Consider the following 22311-nt stretch of genomic DNA (forward strand, 5'->3'; position numbering starts at 1 on the left):
AAAAAATTATACTATAAGCTAGGGTTGCCGCGGGTAGCGAAAATGCCACCCGTTACCCGACCCGTTACCCGCTGCCCAACTACCCGTACCCGCACGGGTACCCGTGCGGGTACCCGTTACCCGCTACCCGTTATAAGAATTAAGTTAAAAACTAACCAACCTTCAGAATATCTCTGATTTAATCAATTATTTCCTCATTTGGGTTGTTCAGTAGTTTGAGATAATGCTGTGCAAGTAATGAATGCGATAATTTGCTAGATGTCATTAGATGTTTCTAAAACCAAACTTTTTGGCTTACAATGGAACCTTTTTCAAGCTACACCTGAATTTCTTATATCAAAATTATATCAAAAAATCAAGCCAAAAATTAGAAATTATCACTTATCTTCCCGTTGAATATCCCGTTTAAAGAAAACTATTGGGTGGCAGAGTTCAAAGTTAGCCTTAGTTTTCGTTAAGTGGAGGAAAAGGAAGCAGAACATTTACTTAAAAATTGAATTTTGCAGCCAATATTTTTCTTCAAAGTGGGCACTCAACGGAAAGTATCACGCGATTCCTAATTTTTTGCTGGACTTTCTGATATAAATACTCGCTAGAGAATCTTGGTGTACCTTGAAAAAAGGTCGATGTTTAGTTTGATTTTTTGAAATTTTGACTTCAATGAAGTTTTCATTAAAAAAATTGCTAGCAATAAAATTTTTGCTTTCAATCTGATTAAGAATTTTCATCTTCAAAGCATAAATTAAAATCTCGTTGGTCTTACAAAATACATACACACAAACACAAGTCAAATTATTATGACAACTGATATTTTACAGCAGGTAAATTACATATACCTGAGAATTACTGAGAAACAATAATTTATCCGCATTTTCGGAACGTGAAAAGCATTTGAGGCTGCCGTAGGCTTCTGTGGTTTCGAAAAAGACACGCTCGCTATAAGCGCTAGTTTATGGCAAATTTTGAAGTGATAAATATTAAATTGAAGCTTTTGTTGGTAAATGCACTAACTTGCTGCTAACTTTCTTTGTGAACTGATTTATGTCGGAAATTAAATAAAAACTGAACTACCCGATACCCGTGCGGGTAGTTCTCGCTACCCGCAGATAACGGGTACCCGCAAGAATCGTGCGGGTATGCGGGTAACGGGTACCCGACCCGTTACCCGCGGCAACCCTACTATAAGGGATCTAGTATTGAAATAACTCGTCGTGTAGATATTCACGTCAACTTTGTAAATGCCGTTTGATGGATGAATTACAAATTACAAATGAATTACAAATGAAGATGGATGAATTACAAATTTATTTTGCATTTAGAAATTAATAATTTTTGAATTTACAAATAAATTTGTTATGTACTTACATACGTATCCATCCCTCCAATTTTACCATTTTTGCGCAAAGTTAGAATCGGATTCTTTATTCAGCATATCATATGATCGTCATTTTCGCCAAATGTGACATTTTGTTCGCCAAATGGTACTTCAAAAACCTTGTGTTAAAAATGCCTTGGAATGGGTGAAATTTCTTTTCGCTAAACGGAATTTTTCGCCAAACTGTCCGACTTCCATTTGAAGACCGCTTGGTATCAATTTAATACTGGATTTCTAAGAATGCTGTGAAGGAGTAATTTAATACGTGAAGAACCTGTCGTTTCAGGTGAAAAATCCGTCCTGAGTAGATATTTACATTTCCGCTAATTATTTTTAGTTTTTTTACGCAGAATTTGAAAAACGTGCGAATAACCTGGAGGGTTTTACTGCAAGTCTACTTTATGAATTGGAGAAACGCTTCGGAGGCCAAAAGGGCCTCTCTGTCATTAAGGTGGACCACTTGGCGAAACGAATAGGACGAATTTCGGTTGCACAGGTATGTATTTGCAAGGTGATTAAAAATTCTACGCTCCAATGGGAAAAATTCCTAGAGTTTCCGTCTTTGAAATTCAACATTTAAAAATTTTGTCGTCAATGTTGATAATAATTAATTAAAATCGCAAATTCCTACAAGTCAGTCAGAGCAGTAAATACATACGTATGTATGCTAATGCGATTACTTTTTTATTTGAGCAGGTTGCACAGGTATTGAGTACCCCTAATATAAATATTCATACTTTTTTTGACTAAATTATTGTGATTCACAGGTTATTGATGGTTTGGAATTTTTTTGAGTGAAGAGACGTAAATTAAAAGTTGTAATTAACAGGTTACAAAATGGTTTCGAAATCGCCAGGGGAAATTTGAGAAGGTGAAGAGAGACGTAGAATCTAAGATAGTGCAACAACCTCAAAATACCGGCCAACACGTGGCGGATAATCCTGTTAAGAATTTTACCCCACCAATGTCCTCCCCTCAAACTAGCACTTTAAAAGCTGCATCAGCCACGATGACGAAAATTGACAAAGGTGAAATTTTTTGGGTAATTACACATATTTACACAATGTACAGGGTGGTTAAAAAATGTCTCGCTAAAATGAAACATTCGTGAATGAACTTTTAACATGAATCTTTCTAATGGGAAAAAAATCGATACTTGTCAACAAATTGCCTCTGAAATTCAACAATTTGAGAAATTTAATATTTTTACATCAGTTTCGATATTACCTAAAGTTCAATATCAACAAAAATATTATTGCCTCATACCTAATCCATAGAAATTTAGGGGCTTTTCCCTTTGCAAAATTGCGAGATGAAGCTGTACCTCGCAATTATTGTACGTTCTTCTCACAATGAGAAGGTTAGATGTTTATTTCCGCCATTGGCATAAATTTTTTCGCCATGAGCGGAGTTTGTAAATAATTTTTTTTAGCCACGTGAAAATTTTTCAATACGTTGTAAATTTTCATGTTTTAATTCGATTTCAAAAGAACATGTTATCTCAATAAATCCGTCGGTGAATTTACTAAATTCACCGACGAATTTATTTCATTGTGTAAAAAATGAGTATGCGAGCAGCACATTATATTGCCAAAGAAATATTTTTGGAGAGCTCGTGGGTCATCATTTTCGGAATTTATTTTACTACTTTTGCAACTAATTTATACATATTGATATGAAATTAAACGGAATCTCGTCGTTACCTTTACATCATTTATTCCCCAATCTGCACTCTCTCTGCAGGTCTGCCACAAGGTTTTGGATTATGAGGTCGTCCAACACTGCTGTCTCGGCCCTTGAATGTGCATATTGATTCCCAACATTTCTGATCAACAACCAAATTTTATTAAAGTATTATTTTTCTCAAATATGTAAACATTAACGTACATAGATTGAAACAAATGTTTGTCACTGGTTCACATGATTTTTATTAAAACATTTGTTCCCTAAAATATATAGCCAAAAACAAGCGAGTGTTACTGCTTCAAAAAAAAATATTCACAAATGCTTATCAGCTTCATAGTACTCGCTCTCATACTTGGCGTCACATCCTTTGACTAAGGACCTTATCTCCTTTCCGGACAAATTTACTTGTGCTAATAGTGCAGAAGTTGAGAAGCAGGTAGAGTTTCCCGTAAAATCGTCGTTGACAAAACCAGTCCAGCTCGACCTTCCCGATAGGGCCATGTATGTACGTAGGAAGAAATCCAAAATTGGTCGCGGCTAAGGCAGTAAAAGTTCTTTCCATTCCACCCACACCAGTAGTACGAGTCCCGCTATAAATTGAAACGGAAGGTATTGTTGTCTCCAAGGGTCCTTGATGCCTCAACGACATTGTTGGAAGGGGTGTTCCATTTCTGCAAATCACTGTCCCATCCCATGATGCTACACTTAAAGTCCATTCATTAGCGTAATTTGTTTGATTAAATCCGTTCCACCTATTAAACCATGAGATATATTTTCGTAACGCTGAACTCCTGAACATTCATATATGCAACTAATATTTTATCACAAATCAGGAAAATTAGATGATATTATTTTACTGTTACAATACTATAAAATATAGCTTGAAAAAGTAAAAAGTTCTAAGGTGAGGAGTGCCCTTAAAAGTACTAAACAAGCTCCCTCCTCCACCCAAATAATTTTACTTCGCCTGGGCTGTCTATTCCATGCAAAATATCTATTGCAAATAAAAATACGTTGTAAATAAGTCGCTCAAAGAGTCACCTAAGAAATCTAAAACAATGGTTGTATTGTATACTATAGGTTTAAAATATATCGGTTTATCCGTCCATATATTCTGACATGAATGTACAACGAGCACGATGTCGAGCTAGTTATACAAGTAATTAATAAATATTTGGGGACGGACCATATGTAATAATTACAACCAAATGATCATAATTGCTAATACCCTTACCTCCTAGCAATGTTCTAGATATTAACCAATTCAAAAGTTAACCTTGGACTAAGAAATTAAATCTGATCTTTATTTTCTTATGTAACGCCGAAGTATTATTATCGATATTTTGCATAGAATAGACAGCCCAGGCGAAGTAAAATTATTTGGGTGGCGGAGGGAGCTTGTTTAGTACTTTTAAGGGCACTCCTCACCTTAGAACTTTTTACTTTTTCAAGCTATATTTTATTTAATTCTTTTTTAGGTTTGAATTTTAAAAGCAAATATATAATATAACCACTATTGTACGCTATAAAGCAACATTTACACCGTTAGTCTTGCGGATATCGTAGCTAATTTAATTCGTTCAAATTTACAGCATATGTTTTAAAAGTGTCAGTTGAAAGATATATTTTGATATTCATAACCACTAAATTTTCCCAATCCCAGTTCATATTCTGCCATAAGGTGCGACTAGAAACCGCTGTACTAAATTACAACTCGATTTGATGATTTTGAGAAATCAGTATGAGTGACCCCATTGGGTCCCTCCAGATAAGAATTTTTCCAATCTGATTTCATATTCTTCTATTAGGAGCCACTAACAATCTGTATGCAAAATTTCAGCTTTCTATGACAATTTTGAAATCTGGTACCCCAACGGGTCAACCATTTGACCGATTTCGTCCACTTTCGAACAATTGTTCCTAACTTTGCCCAATATGCATATGGCAAAATTGCAAGGCTATCGTATTCACGGACAGAGATGACGGTCCCATAAGCCCGGGCACGGGCTAACAAGGGATACTCACGACCTGTCGTTTGAGTCCAGGGTACCCACCATGCTTTTTAGAATCTACTAGGACCCCAGATGAAGGATTCATTCATATTTCCGTGTAAAACTCATATTTGGCGCCGTGCCGTGGCGCCAAACTTAAAAATTTGCATTTTCGACCAATTTCAAACTTCCATAACTTTTGCAGATTATGTCGGATTTTCAAAATTTTATGCTTAAAATGATCACAAAAGTCCAAATTTATGAGAAAAAAATAAAAATAAAAAATTTCTAATTTTTGAAATATTTTTAGCATTTTTCCGACGAACCCTCATTTCTAAGAAAATTTAAAAGCGAAAATTTTGGAAAAAATTTCATGGGATACGAAAGTTGAACTCCTTGTCATGATTTTTGCAAAAAATTTTGAAAATCCGCCCAGGATTTCAAAAGTTATGGCGGTTTCAAAAATAAAAACATTGAAATTTGGCGAATTTAGCGCCACGGCACGGCGCCAAATATGAGTTTTACACGGAAATATGAATGAATCCTTCATCTGGGGTCCTAGTAGATTCTAAAAAGCATGGTGGGTACCCTGGACTCAAACGACAGGTCGTGAGTGTCCCTTGTAAGACTATAAATTATTCCTATTATAGCGAGGGTATATAGTTAATATATAGCAACCACTCGGAAATTTTCGTCATAAGGAAAAGTCGCTGGTTTCTCAACCAATCGACCAAATTCTTGTTTCCCCTTATAGTAAAGTGGGGGCGATCTTTCATAAATTTAGATACACAGCTATGTAGGTAGTCTCCTTCATACTTAAATTGCGAAGCGCAACCATTCACCACCATCAAAACTTTTTTCTGGGAGGACATATCGAAAAATCCCTAAAGATAGCACTAGATTGGGTCCGTAATTGATTTTTCGGTCTCTATTTTTTTCTCTAAAACGCACCCCCTTGGCTGTAGGGCGCGGTCAAAGTTTTCGAGACCTGTCGGAATGCATACTAAGGTGTAACTGTAACTATAGTTTTTTACCTCACCTTAGAATAAAAAGAATTACTTAACGACGCTAGAAATAAACAAAAATAAGTTTGAAGTTTAATGAGTAATCCTTACCATCCTTTATAGCAATATGATTTCACGTCGCTTAATTGGATCGAGTGGCACGGAGCAAGGGCAGGTTCTTTAGTTCGAAATAGGAACCCATTTCCTCCGAAGTCAGGTTCCATGTAAAATGTAATTTCTTGCACGAAGCCAAGTGCAAGGTGGAAGCAGGTGGCGAATGAAAATAGTCGCAGTAACATTGTGACAAGGCTTACGTAGAGTAATTGACTGGTGACCCTTTCACAAAATCGGTCGCATTTTATTTCTGTCCTTTAATCTTATCTATTGCGTTATTCACATTGCTCGGATAGAATTTTCACTGAATTTCTTGCGATAAGGCGATACTTGTACTACATTCACTTGACATGACAGTTTAATTAATTTGAGACAAGATTAGTGATTACCACTTTCTCTAAACATGTTAATCGTTCAAGGTTGCTTGCCAGGAATTAGTTCTTAGTTAGTTTGGATTATTTCAGGGCGTTTGGTATGTACAAGTTTCGCCCGATAGTAAATTAATTATTTTATAATTGTTAACTTTTAATTTCTTTTGAAAATTTTCCCCACACATTCGCTACCCAAATTTTACAATACAGTCTTAATAAGTTTGCAATTCATGAATTAAGTTGGCCTGGTTCTTATCTACATATTCAAACCTCACGTACGCATCTAAATTTTTGAACCTAAATAAATATCAGGACTTGAGGAGTTACATCACATATGTGTAGTGGCTGTATAATTATTCCAATTGATTGACATTGAATTAATTGATCTGTCAAATGATAACTCAGGACAGGTGAGTAAATACAAACGCCTGACTAATATATTGGTATTTGCGAATTAGTTGTTTGACAAAGATAAGAGTTACATAAATATGTACTACATATTTCCATACATGTGAAATTGATTCATCAAAAAATACGTACATACAAGGACTGATTGATTACATTTAGTAAAAAATGAGTAAATACGCTAGTGCCGATGGTGACAGGCGGCAGGTTTTTTTTTGCCAAGGATATATTTTTTTGGGAAGCTCGGGGGTCATCATTTTTTAATTTACATTTTTTAATTTTTTCTGTATTTAATAATTTTACAACTGATTTATCAATTAAAGTAGAATTTCGCCTCGTTACATCATTTCTTCCCCAATCTGCACTCTCTCTGTAGGTCCGTTACAAGGTTTTGGATCGTGAGGTCATCGAACGCTGCTGTCTCGGCGTCTTCCTGATACGCCGCGTCGTCAGGGACCTCTCCGCCGATGGAAGTTGGCAAAAATTGGGCGTCAGGGACCATCCCGTGCAGAACGGTTAAGTCTTTTTTGAGGAAATAAATCTACAAAAGTAGTGGGAAACTTAATAATAATGATGAAATTTACGCAGGCCCTTGGTCACACTCTGCCAACGTTTACAAAGTTGTACAAATATTCGGAAAGAAAATTAAAATTAACAAGTTTTTGTAAACTTGCTATTTTTAACTTTGTACATACATTAAAGTTTGTAAAATTATTTTACAAAACGCCTACATTTTTCGAGGTAACAATGGGGGTTTTCGCGTTATTTGCTTCGCAATACATTTTGTCGAACTGTAGATTAATACATAGGAGTATGAATTTCGTTACATAAAATTTGCATTAGAATTTGTAAAAAAAGATGTTTGTTGACAAAATTCTCATGAACTATAACGCTGGCCAGGCCCCTTTGGGGCACCTACACGCAGTGGCCCTGCATTTTGGTAGCTTTGCCGTGTTTGTGAAATCGGTACCGTGAACGACTTATATATTTTTTTTGTATACAAATGCTGAAATTTACATTGAGAATTCACGCGTTTGCTAAAAGTAGCTTACGAAGATAATAAGTCTATGCATTTTTGTGTCGCATACAAATACATATTGCGTTAAAAAATAAAGATTCGAATTAGTTTTAGAATCGCAAAATGACAAAGTTTGGTAAGATACATATGTTTCTGTTTTTACGAAATTGACTTGAATACCCCCAATATTTTGACAAATTATGGAAAAAAATATATATATCCTCACATCTTTCCTTGCCCTCTCCGGTATCGCAAATTTGACCACGTGGTAAATCTTTTCCACGAGGTAGGAACTATTGTACACAACGTAACCAACGACTCGAACTGGGGACGAGTATACCATGCAGTAAAGAAGCTTTTTAATCAGATCGTACGAAATTTGGCGGGCGTGCGCAAATCCGATTCCGTCCGAGTCGATCAAGGCGAGAATCCCGTTTTTCTGGATGTCTTCACAATTTCGGGCAAGTTGGTAGTAGTATACGGTTCCGGCCGCGAGCAACTGGTCTGTCGGGACTTCGGAAGGCTTCCAATTTTCTGGACATTAAAAAAAATACAAATATATAAATAAGTGTGATTCGCCATGCCTGTTCAAAAATAGGTTTTCATTAAAAATTCATTCAATTAAAAAATTATTCATTGATTATTCATTCGTTCCGAATACGTCATACCTGTTCAAAAAATATTTCTTCGTTCAGAATTAATTCAATGTAAAATTTGGAAAAAAATAATCCTTCATAATTTATTTATTCTAAATTTGAAAAATTAACACTGATCCATTATTCATTTATGACTCATTTTATCCCTACACCGCCTTTCAAATTGAATTTCTCAATGTACCCTATGTACTAAGCATGAATAACATTAGTCATGAATTTTTCATGAATCAATATGAAATGAATAAATATTAATTCAAAATTCATTAATTCAAAAAATTGCAAAAACATTCACTAATTACTCATGAATTTAGTTAATAATTAATGAATCATGAATATATCAGATAAGTAATCAATGAATAATTTATCATTCTGTTAAATAAATTATTAATAAAAGTTATAAATGAATATGTAAATGTGAATTTTTAAACAATTTCTTACTAAATTGAAACATCACGACGCCAGGATTCCTCGGACTGGCGTGCTTGACCAGGGTGAAGAGTTTCTTGTCCAAAATCGGTTTCAATTCGGACAGATTTATAAGTCGGAATAAGTCCGGGTACAATTCCGTTATGCAATTTTGCAACGAATTAACCTGTGGGATGGGAATAAATGTATGCAATCAGGACAAAAAAGACAGTGTTCGTGATTCGTGAAACTTATTCATAAAGAATTCATATGGTAACAAAAATTATGCAAAAAATACTTTTTGCATAAAATAAAAAACGACAAAAGTTTTTAAAATTGTCTAAATCACTTTTTTGTAGATTTTATCAGATAACCTGTCAGATTTTTTACCACTTCTTTTAACGAACAGTTGTTTAAATACTTACTTAAACTTACCACTCTTAAGATGTTGGGAGTGTTAAAATCGAATGTACGGATTAGAAGAAGGAGTAATTTGTCTGGCCAAAATTTTAGCATTGGCTTTAATTTCTCGTTTTCTGTTAAATTCGTTAACATAAATATTTTATTAACATAATTATTACAAAAAATATTTACACTCTCTGAATAAAAATGAGTAAAATTTACTCAAGGTTGAGTAAAAAAAGAGGATGACACAAGCAAAAGGTAAAAATTAGCCAACGTTGTGCAAAATTTACTCACCTCTTGGACATATTTTAAATAAATTTTGGCACATTTTGCACAACGGTTGGACAAATTTCACTTTTTGGTTGTGCCATCTTCTTTTTTACTCAACCTTGAGTAAATTGTACTTAAGTTTATTTAGAGTGTACATATTTTAGAACCTTTGTATTTATATTTCTTAAGTTTTGCATACCTGCCATCATATCGCGAACGGTTTTTAGACATTCGGTTTCCTTCTCATTTTCTAAGCTTATCGCCACCAAATTATTTTCAGCCTGATCAACCATCTTACGTATGAATTTGCAAATTCGGCTAAAACCTGCCAAAATTTCGTATAATACTGGAAGAATATGATTTTATGCCGTGAAATGAATACTGGTTGATAAACACAATATATCGACCTGAATAGGAATTGAGGTAGGTTCTTTATTTGCACAATGTTGCATTCCGATGGTCACGCTGGGATTGTCAACGTAATCAGGAGACAATCAAATTAATTGATTATTGCTTATCTGTTCCATGTTATGTCTGACTTGAATGGTTATATAATTGCCCCAAATTTATGCGAATAAACCCATTACGTATTACATATTTACGTAAATAAATAAGTACTTATGCAAGCAAGTATATAAAGGATAGAAAGGGTTAAGTGGTTCAATGTCACTAATTAATTTGTCATATTGCAAATTTATTTCTAAAAAAATTGCATTTGCAATATTTACGATATGCTCACAGATTTTGAATTATTTAGTGTCATCAGAAATTTAATATCAAATTTCCAACAGACCACATCTCCCTTGGGTACGTTTGCATACAAAGAGGAGAAAAACCCGCAGCAAGTTTATAAAAATTTGTCGACGTCATGGCGCCTTTTCTACAAGTCGGATGCAAATATCTCTGCCTAACTTGCCCAGCATTAGGAGCTCGTGCCTTTTGCAAATTTCATATTAACTAAATTTGCGATCGATTGACTGTTAATTTGACCCTAATTTGGCAAAAAATCGGAATCCACACGCTGAGAGACCTCCGTTTTTAGTTTTTAATAAATATGTAAAAAAAAATCAGTCAAAAGTTTACAGATGATGCGATTAATTTATGCGGAAAAAAGAAGCTTATGTTTTGTAAAAATTTTATTTTGTCCCGAAATCTTTGCATTATTTTATTTTCATCCCCAAACGTTTATGCAATGGCCGACACAGACTCGTTTGTGTGAATCGCATTTGTCCATATCATAACGGCAAACATTCGGATGGCAACACGGCGCCAAGGTCTGACCGCGGTCCACGTGACAATTAAACCCGCCCGAAGTGCAGCCACGCCGCCAGTACCACCAACGCCGCTGTGCCATCGATCGCCCAAACAATGGCGGCTAAATATGTAATTTATAAAACTTTTATAAATTCCCAAAAATTTGACATCACAGCGACAATACACATATATCTTTTTTTATTTTTGATAATAAATGGCAAAATTTTTTAAATTCCTAAAAATTGCAAAACATATAATATTTGAATTTTGATTTACATGTGGATCTGGAAGGGCATCCGATTCTCCGGAAAACATGACCGTTGCCATGACGACGACGACCAACAGGATTGCGACACGTGGGGAGAGCATGGTTTAGTCTATAAATTCAGAAATTAATAATGATAAATATGTAAGGAATAAATATTGGGGGAATTTACATATGCCAGTTTTGTCGAAAATGTAAATTTACGAAATTTGTGTAGGATGAAATTTTGTGTGCAATATTTGTGCAAGATTTTGTCTGCGAAGTTTGCGCAGTTCCGTGAAAATAGCGAATCTTGTCGTTCGCATCTTGTTTGTCTTCATTCTCAGAATGACATTCTGAGCAAAGTATTTCAAAATTTCAAAAAGTTAGATTTCAAATTTTCTAAATTGGATTCATTCTATTTATAATCTCAGAATTCTATAATGTATGGGAATAAAAATATAATTCTAAAATTTGAGTGAAAGCACGCGATCAATTAGCTCGGTCATTAGTATAATTTATCAGGATGACGAATTTAAATTGTGACGTTTACGAATCCCCTCAATTTTAAAGAAATATCAATCTTTCAAAAAACATTTATAAATATGTACCCTTAATTTTTCCAATAAGCAAACGAACCAATAAGCGAATTCTGCACCGAGGTTGTGGTGCAAATGGGATAAATTCAAGAAATTATGCTCCCCAAAAAATGATTTGGCCTTGTCAAAATAAGTATTTGCCTTGGTTGTTGATTTTTAAATGCGCACACGTTATTTACCGATTTATATAAATGTCTTCATTGTTAACAAACGATTTTTTTGTTCCACAAGTTAAATGGGATGGACCTACCTATCGTTTTGTGTATGTGTTGAAGTATGTATTTACATATGTATGCACATAGGTCAATAAATATTTACCTATGTGGCCATGACATTGATTTCGATACACATTGTTTTTAAACGTCATTGGATGAATTTGAAAACAATAATGAGCATTTGTTTAGGTCTCTGATCTTCTTAAATTTTGGAATAATACGAACCAAGAAATATTGGATAAAATGTGATAACGAAACTTTCGTACAAAATTTATTTATCTTTTAAACCCCTTAAAATCGAAATTTATTGGATAAAATGACTAAAGTGTGGATAGTAATTAATTTTCGCAATTGTGGAAATTTTCTGAAGAAAGAAGATGACAAAATTGTGTAGTTTTCGCAATTGCAGAAATAATGGTGACAAAATTGTGTATTTTTCCCAATAGTGAAAATTTTGATGCCAATTATGCAATCTTCGAAATCGAGGAAATTTAGATGTCAAAATTATGTAATTTTCGAAATACTGGAAATTATAACTTCGCATTTCATCCGTATCTCCGGAATGTCGGGCTGGAGATGCAGTATCCTTGACACGTGGTCTGATAAGAGTTGCAATTTCGGTCAATTTGCCTGCAGAGGACGTCCCCGTGGTGGCAGCATCGCTTAACCGAAATCTCGTTCCGCATGTGGCACAGGCTTCCGCCAGGGATGCAGTTTTGATATCGGCGATCATACGCCAAAAACCATGGTCCCCACTGAATTAAAAAATAAGCAAAAAGTTTACAAAACAAGATTTAAAAAAAATTTAAATCAAAATTTTAAAAATTCTTTAAACAAAATTTAAAATTTTTTTAAAAACAAAATTTAAAACACAATTAAAACAAAACTAATTTGTAAATCAAAATTAAATTTTTTTAAACAAAATAAAAAAAATTAAATCCAAATTAAAAATTTTTTTTAACATAAAATTTAAATTTTTTTACAACAAAATTTAAAAATTTTGTAGAACAAAATCTGCAAATTTTAAAAAACATAATCTAAAAATTTTGTAAAAAATCTAAAAATTCGTTTTTTACGTGTTCTTTTGGTTCTTGGCTGCTTAACTGGACAAACAGCAAGAGAAAGAGAGTCATTAAAATGAGGGATGGCATGACCCGCACCATTTTTTGGCGAGAGGTGGATTCTAAAGTGAACACAAATTTTAGTAATTTTTGCATTGTTTTATTTTTTATAACAAATTCTGAAAAGCTGTTTACATATGTAAAGTGTGGCTAGTTGTGGAATGGCGAGGGCGTGAAGTTGAACTGTTTTTAGGACCAGTGATTTAAACATTGAGAGAATTGGGTTTTAAATCGACGATATAACTTTTGCATGCAATTGTTATGAAATTTTAATAGCATCTGACCTCATGTATTTATGCATACATATTTATATTCATAATTGTAAATCTTTTTAGGCACCGTAGTATTTTAAGGGCTTATTATAACGTAATATGTATGTAAATATTTATAAAATACTAAAAATAATGCAAAAACATGCATGCAAAATGCGAAACTTAATTTCACGCACAAATTGTTGTCATCCTCGCGTCACTTGTTTTTAAGCGGCATGCATTATTTTTAACAAATATTGCAAAATGTGAATCGCTGAAATGTGCGAGATTAACGCCTCAACAACCGAAATATTTCAAAAAAGTAACAATACATCCTTTCCAAATGGGCACACACTCTTAGAAATCCAGTATTTAAATAATACTTGGAATAAAAATAAAATAATAAAAATAAAATAATTCATATATAACTCTATCAACGTGGTATTGATAAATAATACCGTGTATATAGTAATAACCCGGTATTAAAGTTTTACAACATTGGTATCAAATTTTTACGGACCGGTATAATTTTAATACCAAGCGGTAACAATTTCAATATAGAGAAATCAATACCTGCATGACTATACCGGATTGCTCACAGTGTAGTAGCTGTACATGAATATGTACATAAACTCCGTTTCATATTTGGTGATTTCATCACATTGAGTACATTATCCGAATTATTTTATTATTTGACACCAGCTATTTTTATTTCGGCGTAAAAATCATACGAAATTGAAAAATTTAAACGCCAAATTAAAAATAACTGGTGTCAAATAATAAAATACTTTGGCATTTAAATTTTTCAATTTCGAATGATTTTTACGCCGAAATAACAATAACTGGTGTCGAATAATAAAATAATTTGGCGTTTAAATTTTTAAATTTTGTATGATTTTTACGCCGAAATAAAAATAACTAGTGCCAAATAATAAAATAATTTGGCGTTTAAATTTTTCAATTTTGTATGATTTTTACGCCGAACTAAAAATAATTGGTGTCAAATCATAAAATAATTCGGCTCAATCGGCTAATGTACTCAATGTGATGAACTCCCCCAATGGGAAACGGAGTTTAATCATAAAAATACAAGTTCTGCATGAATTACATAAGATATAAATGCAGCGAAACTGGTCCAACTACGGACCCATTGTTATTCCACCAAGACTTCGTGGCGCAATGGTAGCGCGTCCGACTCCAGATCGGAAGGCTGCGTGTTCAAATCACGTCGAGGTCATAGCATCTTTTTTGCACATTTTATTGTCCAAATCGTTGGGTAAAGTATATAAAAATTTACATATCGCTAAATGTGTGATATACCTTCTTGCGATTAATCGGTGCAATTCGTATGAAAAGCTTATGTTATTCGTCTTAATTTTAGATTGGGTGGACACGTATGTTTCAATAAATTTTAAGAATGACATTGTATTAATTATTTCAAGTAGTGACAATCCATGATTACAGCACGTGGAGCTATTTTTTCGTAGTTCGAAAAGGGTAATGTAAGCATGGACGTGATCAACTTAGGTTGCGTTTCTGATGAATGCAGTTATTATTTAATGATCATGACTAATTGGTAATAGTAGACTTTTCTGTCCTCCAACTAGGAGGAACTGATTCAGATATATAAAATTCGGATTTTACCTTGTAACCAAACTATATAACCCAAACAGAAAATACAATCAGCATCAGTATTATTATCACACATGAAAAATATGTACATACACAATCCAGCTCATGGAGCCTTTCCTTCCCATTACATAACGCATCACCAGCATACATTCACATTGGGTCTGTTTCATTTATTAAGTAGCTTCAGCTACTTTATGTGAAGACTTTGTCTGTCTGTCTGTCTGTCTGTCCGTCCGTCTGTCAGCAGGATAACGGGAGAACGGATAAAGATAATCGAAATCGGTTTTCGCCATCATACATAAGACCCCAGGGGGAGGATCCTATTCGATTCCAACTTTTGGGTGCAACCGGACCACACCCCCTGGCGCCAGGGGGTGTGGTCGGGGCAAAATGAGATTTTTAGTGCAATCGAATCTATGGATGAACTAGAGTGAAATTTTGTGTATCCCTGATGTGCCACACCCCCCGGGCGCCAGGGAGTGTGGTCGGGGCAAAATGAGATTTTTAGTGCAATTAATTCTATGGATGAATTAGAGTGAAATTTTGTGTATCCCTGATGTGCCACACCCCCTGGGCGTCAGGGGGTGTGGTCGGGGCTAAATGAGATTTTTACAAAAATTGAATCTATAGCTGAAATAGAGTGAAATTAAGTGTTCCCGAGTTGTACCACACCCCCTGGGCGCCAGCGGGTGTTGTCGGGGCAAAATGAGATTTTCAGTGAAATTAAAAAAATGGATGAAATACACTGAAATTAAGTGTTCCCCCGCTGTCGTAGGGGTGGAGTGAATCTGAATCTACTTCCGTATGCGCGTTTGCGACGGGTTATTAATTTTGATGATCATTTACATTTCTTACGAATTCACATTAACTACATTGGATAATTAGCTAATTAACATTAACATTAAATATGAATAAATTTACAAGTGTTGAGCATTAGTTCGTAAACTTCATAACGCAAAGTTTTGATTTTTTAGACACCCACCCACCCCCTTTAACATGTGACACATATGCACGATATCATTGGGCCCTGACCCCCCACCTACTTCCCTTTGGGTTACGAAGTTTACGAACGTCCCGTTACCTACAATAGTTAATTAATTAAATATATCACAAAGCTTATTTTTTACACAAATATGTGTTTAACTCCAGTCAAACCCTTCGTACTCATCACATCGGTGAAAATAGAAGGCATCTTGTCGCGCAAACTTGGCACCGCAAAGGCGACAAGAATGCGCGTCGTTGGGATGTTCTCGTAGAAAATGTTCCATCCTGAGAATTATGTTGCGGAACGTGGTTTTGCAAATCAAGCAAACGCATCCATACTTTGCACTCTGCAAAACACAATTTTTTTAATGGAAAATATGTAGCTATAAATCATGGTAAATGGAAAAAACGTGTATAGACGATCTGCCTATATTTCTGAGTAATAAGACTTTAAAATTCCCAATATTTCTGTGCTAAAGGACGTCCGTCTATTACGTCATCAAAAAGGTGGTTTTGGGTCCTTTGCCTTACCCGTGTTAGGTAAACATGAGTAGGATAGGAAAATGGGGGGTGGGTAGCCTAAAACGTCGACATTTTTTGATAACGTAATATGTGGACGTTGCCATCCTTATTTCTCAGTATTAAATTTGGTACGGATTTGTATAAAAATTATATCGGTCCGTAAAAATTTTATACCGATCCTATTCCTAGACAAATTGCTTATTAATACCACTTTGGTTGAATCATAAAAATGTGTATGAATACCACTTGGTATTATGTTGCAGATAGTACTAGATTTTTAAGAGTGTATTAATCTTGTTGGCACATGTTCAAATTGCATTTACAAAAAATTTGGAAATTTCGGTCGATTTATGGGCATGTTTTTACCACTCGAATGGCCTATCGTCTATCTTCATTCACCCTACCATTCAAGTGCACTCTAAATAAAATTGTGTAACGTTTACCCAAGATTGTGTAAAAAAGGAGATTGCTGCGTAAACATGGTCCAACCATTGGATAAATTTTACCCAATTGTTGTCATCCTCTTTTTTTATTTAACCTTGGGCAAAACTTTTCCACAACTTTTATTTAGAGTGTGTAAGCCTCTGAAAATTTCGAACATTTACCATTTTTGGATCCTGACACCCCTCCAAATGCGTGACCCACTCAGCCTTGGACCCAAATTGCGTCGGACATCCGTACGGACAGGACTTCCGGTCCGTAAAGTGGATCAGTTCCACGTGCCGCATCAAGCCAGACGAATTGATGAACATTTTCGTACACATGTCACAAGCAAACCGTTTCGCCTTCCGCTTGACCACGTGGTGGAATTCTTGCACGTGTTTTTGCCACGCCGTCATGCTTGAGAAGACTTTGGGACAAAAGGCACATTTGCGCGTGGATTGGAACCCTTCGTGCACGACACGGACGTGCTTACGTAATCCAGGTCTGGAGATGAACCGTTTCTCGCATTCTGGACATGGGTGTGGTTTCTCGAGGGCGGGCATGTGTCTAATTAAATAGAGGGATATATTTACTTAAGGAGACGTTGGATAATTATGCACTGTAAATAAAGTTGAGTAAAATTGTTACCAAAGCAACTAGTGAGTAAAATTTACCCTGACAAAGGCTTAATTTACTCAAGGTTGAGTAAAAATCTTTCAACCTTGAGTAAATTTTACCTTTCTCAGGGTAAATTTTACTCAATAGTTGCCTTGGTGGCAATTTTACTCAAAATTGGGTAAATTTTCGGCCGGCATTCAGATTCGGAAAAATTATGAATTAATTGGGATTCAGATTCTTTCTAGATATGTTAAAACTCACCGTCTCTTCCTCCTTGGGGGTGCAGTTGAGGTTTCTGTAAAACAAAATATAAATAATTAAGTGTGCCTGTACATATTAAATATTGAAAATAGCTACGTTTACAATCAGTCGGTAACAAACTTATTATCATGGCGGTAAAGTTATATAATGTTACCTGATTTCTTTGCGTTTTCCCCCTCAAGACGAGACTGTTTCTTCCTGGATTTCATCATGATGAGAAGATGTATTAGGAATAATTATATGATCATTAAAAGTGTTACATTATAATTAGTTAAATAGGACCCATTTAAAATCCAGAGTGCATTCACTTTTGAAATGAGCAACATAATTTTTTAAGAGAAGTGGCATCCATAAATTATGTCACGCTAAAATCGCGATTTTCTAGACCCTCCTTAAAATATATCACACAGGTCCGACATCATTGAAGCCTTCGACCCCCTTGCCTCCCACTCCCGTGACATAATTTATGAACGGCCCCCCAGGGCACGTGTTATATTAAAACTCACAGTTTCCTTTTCCTAATTGCGGGTATGGGTGCTGCAAAAGAAACGTTTTTTTACACTGACGTAAAATTTGCACAAGTTTTAAAAGAAAATTACAAATATTTAAATTCGTAAACTATGTATTCATGCATTTGACATACATACATGAAACTCATCCGGATAATTATCGAATTTTCCTTACTTTTAGGGTGTTTCTGTTTCATGTGGCGTTCAAAGTTGTACCTTGTGCTGAAAGTTAGTGTAGGTTGGCAGATTTTGCAGGCGAATTTAGACCCTCGGAAGTCACAATTAGACCCCGAAAATGGTAAATCTTCTTCTGGATTAGGACTGATTTCATGGTCATCCTCGTCGTACTCGATTGGCTCGATTTTTACGGAAAATTCTTCTTCAATCCATCCAGTTAGTCGGGGGTGGTCGTCATTAGGGGACAATTTGACATCTTGATGAGCGTCAAGTTGGGAGGATTCTAATGACAGTGACAGTAAGTAAGAAAAGTCGTCAAAATAAGCTTTAATCATTTCATTTCCAGGGATGGGCAATCCCAGGATTACTTTAATCAGATTAAGTAATCAGATTACATTGAATGTAATCCGTAATCCAGTAATCCACGAAAAATTCACATTTTAAAGTAATCCGTAGTCCGTAATCCTAACTAGGTCTGGAAATTACATGTAATCCGTAATCCCCAATTTACGAGATTGGAAAATGTAATCAGATTACGGATTACTTTGCTCCTGTAAACGGCATGACAGCTCCATCTCGCAACTTCTCCAGAGTCTGAGTCACTTGCTGAACTTGAGTGCTTAAACTACCTTCTGGATTTTTCAGCAGAGTTGCAAATTTTAGAGAATTTTGGAACAATTAAGAGGGGTTTATTTACTACAACACAGTTTTGTCTGCCCCAAGAAACCGACTGTCAGATGAATCATTCAAAGCTCTTCTTTTTTGAACTTATCATCATCATGAAATATAAGTGTGACGCTATTCAGAATAAACCGTTGCGAACGAAATGTAGCAAAGGGGTGGAGCGAGACGGTCACGCGGTCATGGAATGCCAAAACTATATCTAGATTTTAGTTTTGAAATCCCGCCTAAAACGACGTCTAAAAGTATCAAGACAAAAATTCGACATTTTCGACCTTGGCGTCGTCGACACGGTCACTCGGTCATATGACGTCAAAACTATTTAGATTTTTGTAATTTTCGCCAGAAACTACGTCTAAAACGGCCAAAACAAAAAATTCGACACGTTTTACCCGTGGCGCCGTGACCTTATGACCTACAATTCTCATCTTCGAACTCATCCGTACCTCAAAAATTAGAAACCCGTTGGCGAAAACCGCTTGTTGAAAACCGTTCTAAAGTTATCGTGGAGACAGACCGGCGGACAACACTTTTCCATAAAGGGATTTCGCTTCTCTTCACCCTTTTAATACATAAATATAGATTTTTGTAATCCAGATAATAATCCGTAATCTGATTACTGTAATCCGTAATCCGTAATCCACGACATTAATTTATCCCAGTAATCCAACAAGTAAGCCACATTATTTCAGGAACAAAGTAATCCCAATCCAGTAATCTCCTGATAATTTTTAAATTAATTAATCTGTAATCCGTAATCCATCGAAATTGTTGGGATTGCCCATCCCTGTTCATTTCTTATTTCTGCGAAGCTATTTTAAAATTCTGGACGACAAATTTGCATTTTGGGAAAAGATTAGTAGAATTTCGGTGAGGTTTTTAACCTAGTTTAGACATATATCAATTTTTCTGAAGGTTTCCTTGAGGTCTCCTCGCTCAAAAAGTGTCGACATTTACAGTGCATATTTTTGAAAATTTAGCCTACCGCACGACCTGCTCTGCAATTTTAAAGGACAAAATCTTAAAATATCTTTTTCCCAAATGATTTTAAATGTACTTATTTTAAGTAATCGAATCCTACGTGAATTAACGATTATTTATCGTTAGTATAGTAGATAATTAATTATTGCATATTTACCAATAATTTTGGCCTCATTCCGCAGCTTATTAAACAGTCCGTTCCTGCTGGAGATGACGGCACGTAAAGAAATGGTAATATTTTCAATTTGCGTGGACAATTTTGCCAACGATAAGATCGCGGAGGAGCAAATTTTACAGCAAAAAATGGGAGGATGATCTTCCGTTTGTAAAATGAGGGAAATTTGCTCCTGACTTAGGACGAATTTGGCCAGAATTTCCATCTCTTGGACGGCCAGAGGGAGAAGATTCGTGGATTCGGAGCAGATCGAACAGCACGACGTTACTTCTGGGGAACTTATATTTTCTTCAATTTTGACGGGAAAGTTGTTAAGTTGGTTTCTTATGGGGACAAAATTTGTCCTGGCGAGGAGAACCGTGGAGGAAAGCAAATCTTCCAAAATGTGTCCCCCATTTTTCCCCGAGTTTGAAAATCCGTCATCCTTCGACATTTTAGACACTTGTCAAGTAAACACTGCCTTTAGAATTTTATACTTTTTTAATGTGAAATGCAAATATGAACTCTAAAAAAACTACTCTTACCCAACGAAAGTAAATGAATTCTATAATAAGCAAATTGTGCAAAATCCAGAGTAAACTTTACTCTTCTTTCGTAGTAGAATTTAATACTTACATACTTTAAAAGGTGGTGCGTAAATTACTTTTCAAAATGATTACATTATTTGTAACTGTTATTTGTGTACCCAAATTTAATTTTTCTTAGATTTTGATAAATAAGTACGTTTGAGAAAAGTGTATACGTTTACAAACTTATGTATGTATGTATTATTAATACTATTACTAGTTTAAATTTTGCTCATTTACCTACTCACGAACTGTAGGGGATGACGAGAAGATCGTACCAATTAAGTTTTGCAATTGGCCAATTTTTATTGAAATTTATAGAAGAAAAAGAAGTATTCTCGTATTAATACATAATAGCTTGATTTTTTTTGTCAGCTGCTGATGTCGTTTATTGGAACAAAGTGAATGCCGCCTCGACATTGGAGTAAATGCTTGTTGGGTTTGCATATGCATGAAAAAGTCTCATACTACAGTTTAAAACTGAACTAAATTTCATAACGTAAATTTTGGCTTTTTTGGACACCCACATCCCTATGTCACGTTAGTGTCACAAAAAGTTGGTGGCCCACTCCCCCCTGTCACGTAACAGGGGGGGGGGCGCAAGTGTCTAATTGTGCACCCTTTGAGGTTTCAAGTATATTTGATGTATTATATTAAAAGTTTAGTACACACAGTAACTTGACATCTACACGCATGCTCAGAGTCTGGTAACGGTAAACCGTACGCTCAATTACGGAGTTTAACGTAAAGTGTACGAGTGTATGTACGAGTGTACGAGTATTTAAGGATTTTTACACTGATTTCCCCGTTTTGGGAGTTTGTGAATTAAAGCTTTTACACTAACAATAAGTTTCGACAGATTGCGAATTAATGATTTTACACTAAAATCTCACTTATCTGCAAAGTTTCTCATGCTATGAATGTGACGTAGGAGCAGCGGAGATGAAATCACGAGGGAATTATTAAGTAGCTTCGGCTACTTTATGCGGAGACTGTCTGTCTGTCTGTCCGTCCGTCCGTCCGTCCGTCAGCAGGATAACAGGAGAACGGGTCGAGATAATCGAAATCGGTTTGCGGCATCATACATATGACCCCAGGGGGAGGATCCTATCAACTTTTGGGGGCAATCCGACCACACCCCTTGGCGCCAGGGGGTGTAGTCGGGGCAAATTGAGATTTTTAGTGCAATTTAATCTATAGATGAACTAGAGTAAAATTAAGTGTTCCCGAGTTGTGCCACACCCCCTCGTCGCCAGTGGGTGTGGTCGGGGTAAAATGAGATTTTTACAAAAATTGAATCTATAGATGAAATATAGTCAAATTGGGTGTTCCCGCGATGTGCCACACCCCCTGATCGCCAGGGGGTGTGGTCGGGGCAAAATGAGATTTTACATAAAT

The 22311-nt window shown here is 35.4% G+C and overlaps 2 protein-coding genes, 2 long non-coding RNA genes and 1 other non-coding gene across 10 annotated transcripts; 2 read left to right on the forward strand and 3 right to left on the reverse strand.

The window, feature by feature from the left end:
- Positions 1-1380: 1380 nt before the first annotated feature.
- Positions 1381-3211, forward strand: LOC118437015. Its single transcript, XR_004835841.1, has 4 exons — positions 1381-1661; positions 1726-1871; positions 2205-2403; positions 3119-3211. It is a non-coding gene; the product is annotated as an uncharacterized LOC118437015 (long non-coding RNA).
- Positions 2992-10142, reverse strand: LOC110854924. Its single transcript, XM_022103354.2, has 6 exons — positions 9900-10142; positions 9461-9561; positions 9059-9212; positions 8191-8498; positions 6168-7487; positions 2992-3813 (listed from the first exon to the last, which is right to left on the reverse strand). The coding sequence occupies exons 1-5, from the start codon at positions 9991-9993 to the stop codon at positions 7290-7292; spliced, it is 855 nt and encodes a 284-aa protein (XP_021959046.1). The 5' UTR covers positions 9994-10142; the 3' UTR covers positions 2992-3813; positions 6168-7289.
- A 711-nt stretch (positions 10143-10853) lies between these two features.
- LOC118436956 lies at positions 10854-14095 on the reverse strand. Its single transcript, XR_004835810.1, has 4 exons — positions 13089-14095; positions 12537-12767; positions 11231-11331; positions 10854-11075 (listed from the first exon to the last, which is right to left on the reverse strand). It is a non-coding gene; the product is annotated as an uncharacterized LOC118436956 (long non-coding RNA).
- A 454-nt stretch (positions 14096-14549) lies between these two features.
- Positions 14550-14621, forward strand: Trnaw-cca. Its single transcript has one exon. It is a non-coding gene; the product is annotated as a tRNA-Trp (tRNA).
- A 1182-nt stretch (positions 14622-15803) lies between these two features.
- LOC110854998 (zinc finger protein 729) lies at positions 15804-21327 on the reverse strand. 6 transcript variants are annotated; one of them, XM_022103431.2, is made up of 8 exons: positions 21154-21327; positions 20330-20788; positions 18509-18793; positions 18331-18361; positions 17979-18022; positions 17825-17858; positions 17128-17512; positions 15804-16347 (listed from the first exon to the last, which is right to left on the reverse strand). In XM_022103431.2, the coding sequence occupies exons 2-8, from the start codon at positions 20778-20780 to the stop codon at positions 16156-16158; spliced, it is 1422 nt and encodes a 473-aa protein (XP_021959123.1). In that variant the 5' UTR covers positions 20781-20788; positions 21154-21327; the 3' UTR covers positions 15804-16155. The 6 variants fall into 6 exon arrangements, with proteins under 6 accessions (XP_021959123.1, XP_035711597.1, XP_035711598.1 ...); XM_035855704.1 differs by having other exon boundaries at positions 20330-20807; XM_035855705.1 differs by having other exon boundaries at positions 20330-20771; positions 21154-21325.
- Between the last annotated feature and the right edge of the window lie 984 nt (positions 21328-22311).

This window comes from Folsomia candida, unplaced genomic scaffold, assembly GCF_002217175.1.
Source record: "Folsomia candida strain VU population unplaced genomic scaffold, ASM221717v1 Fcan01_Sc011, whole genome shotgun sequence".
Classification (NCBI taxonomy): domain Eukaryota; kingdom Metazoa; phylum Arthropoda; class Collembola; order Entomobryomorpha; family Isotomidae; genus Folsomia; species Folsomia candida.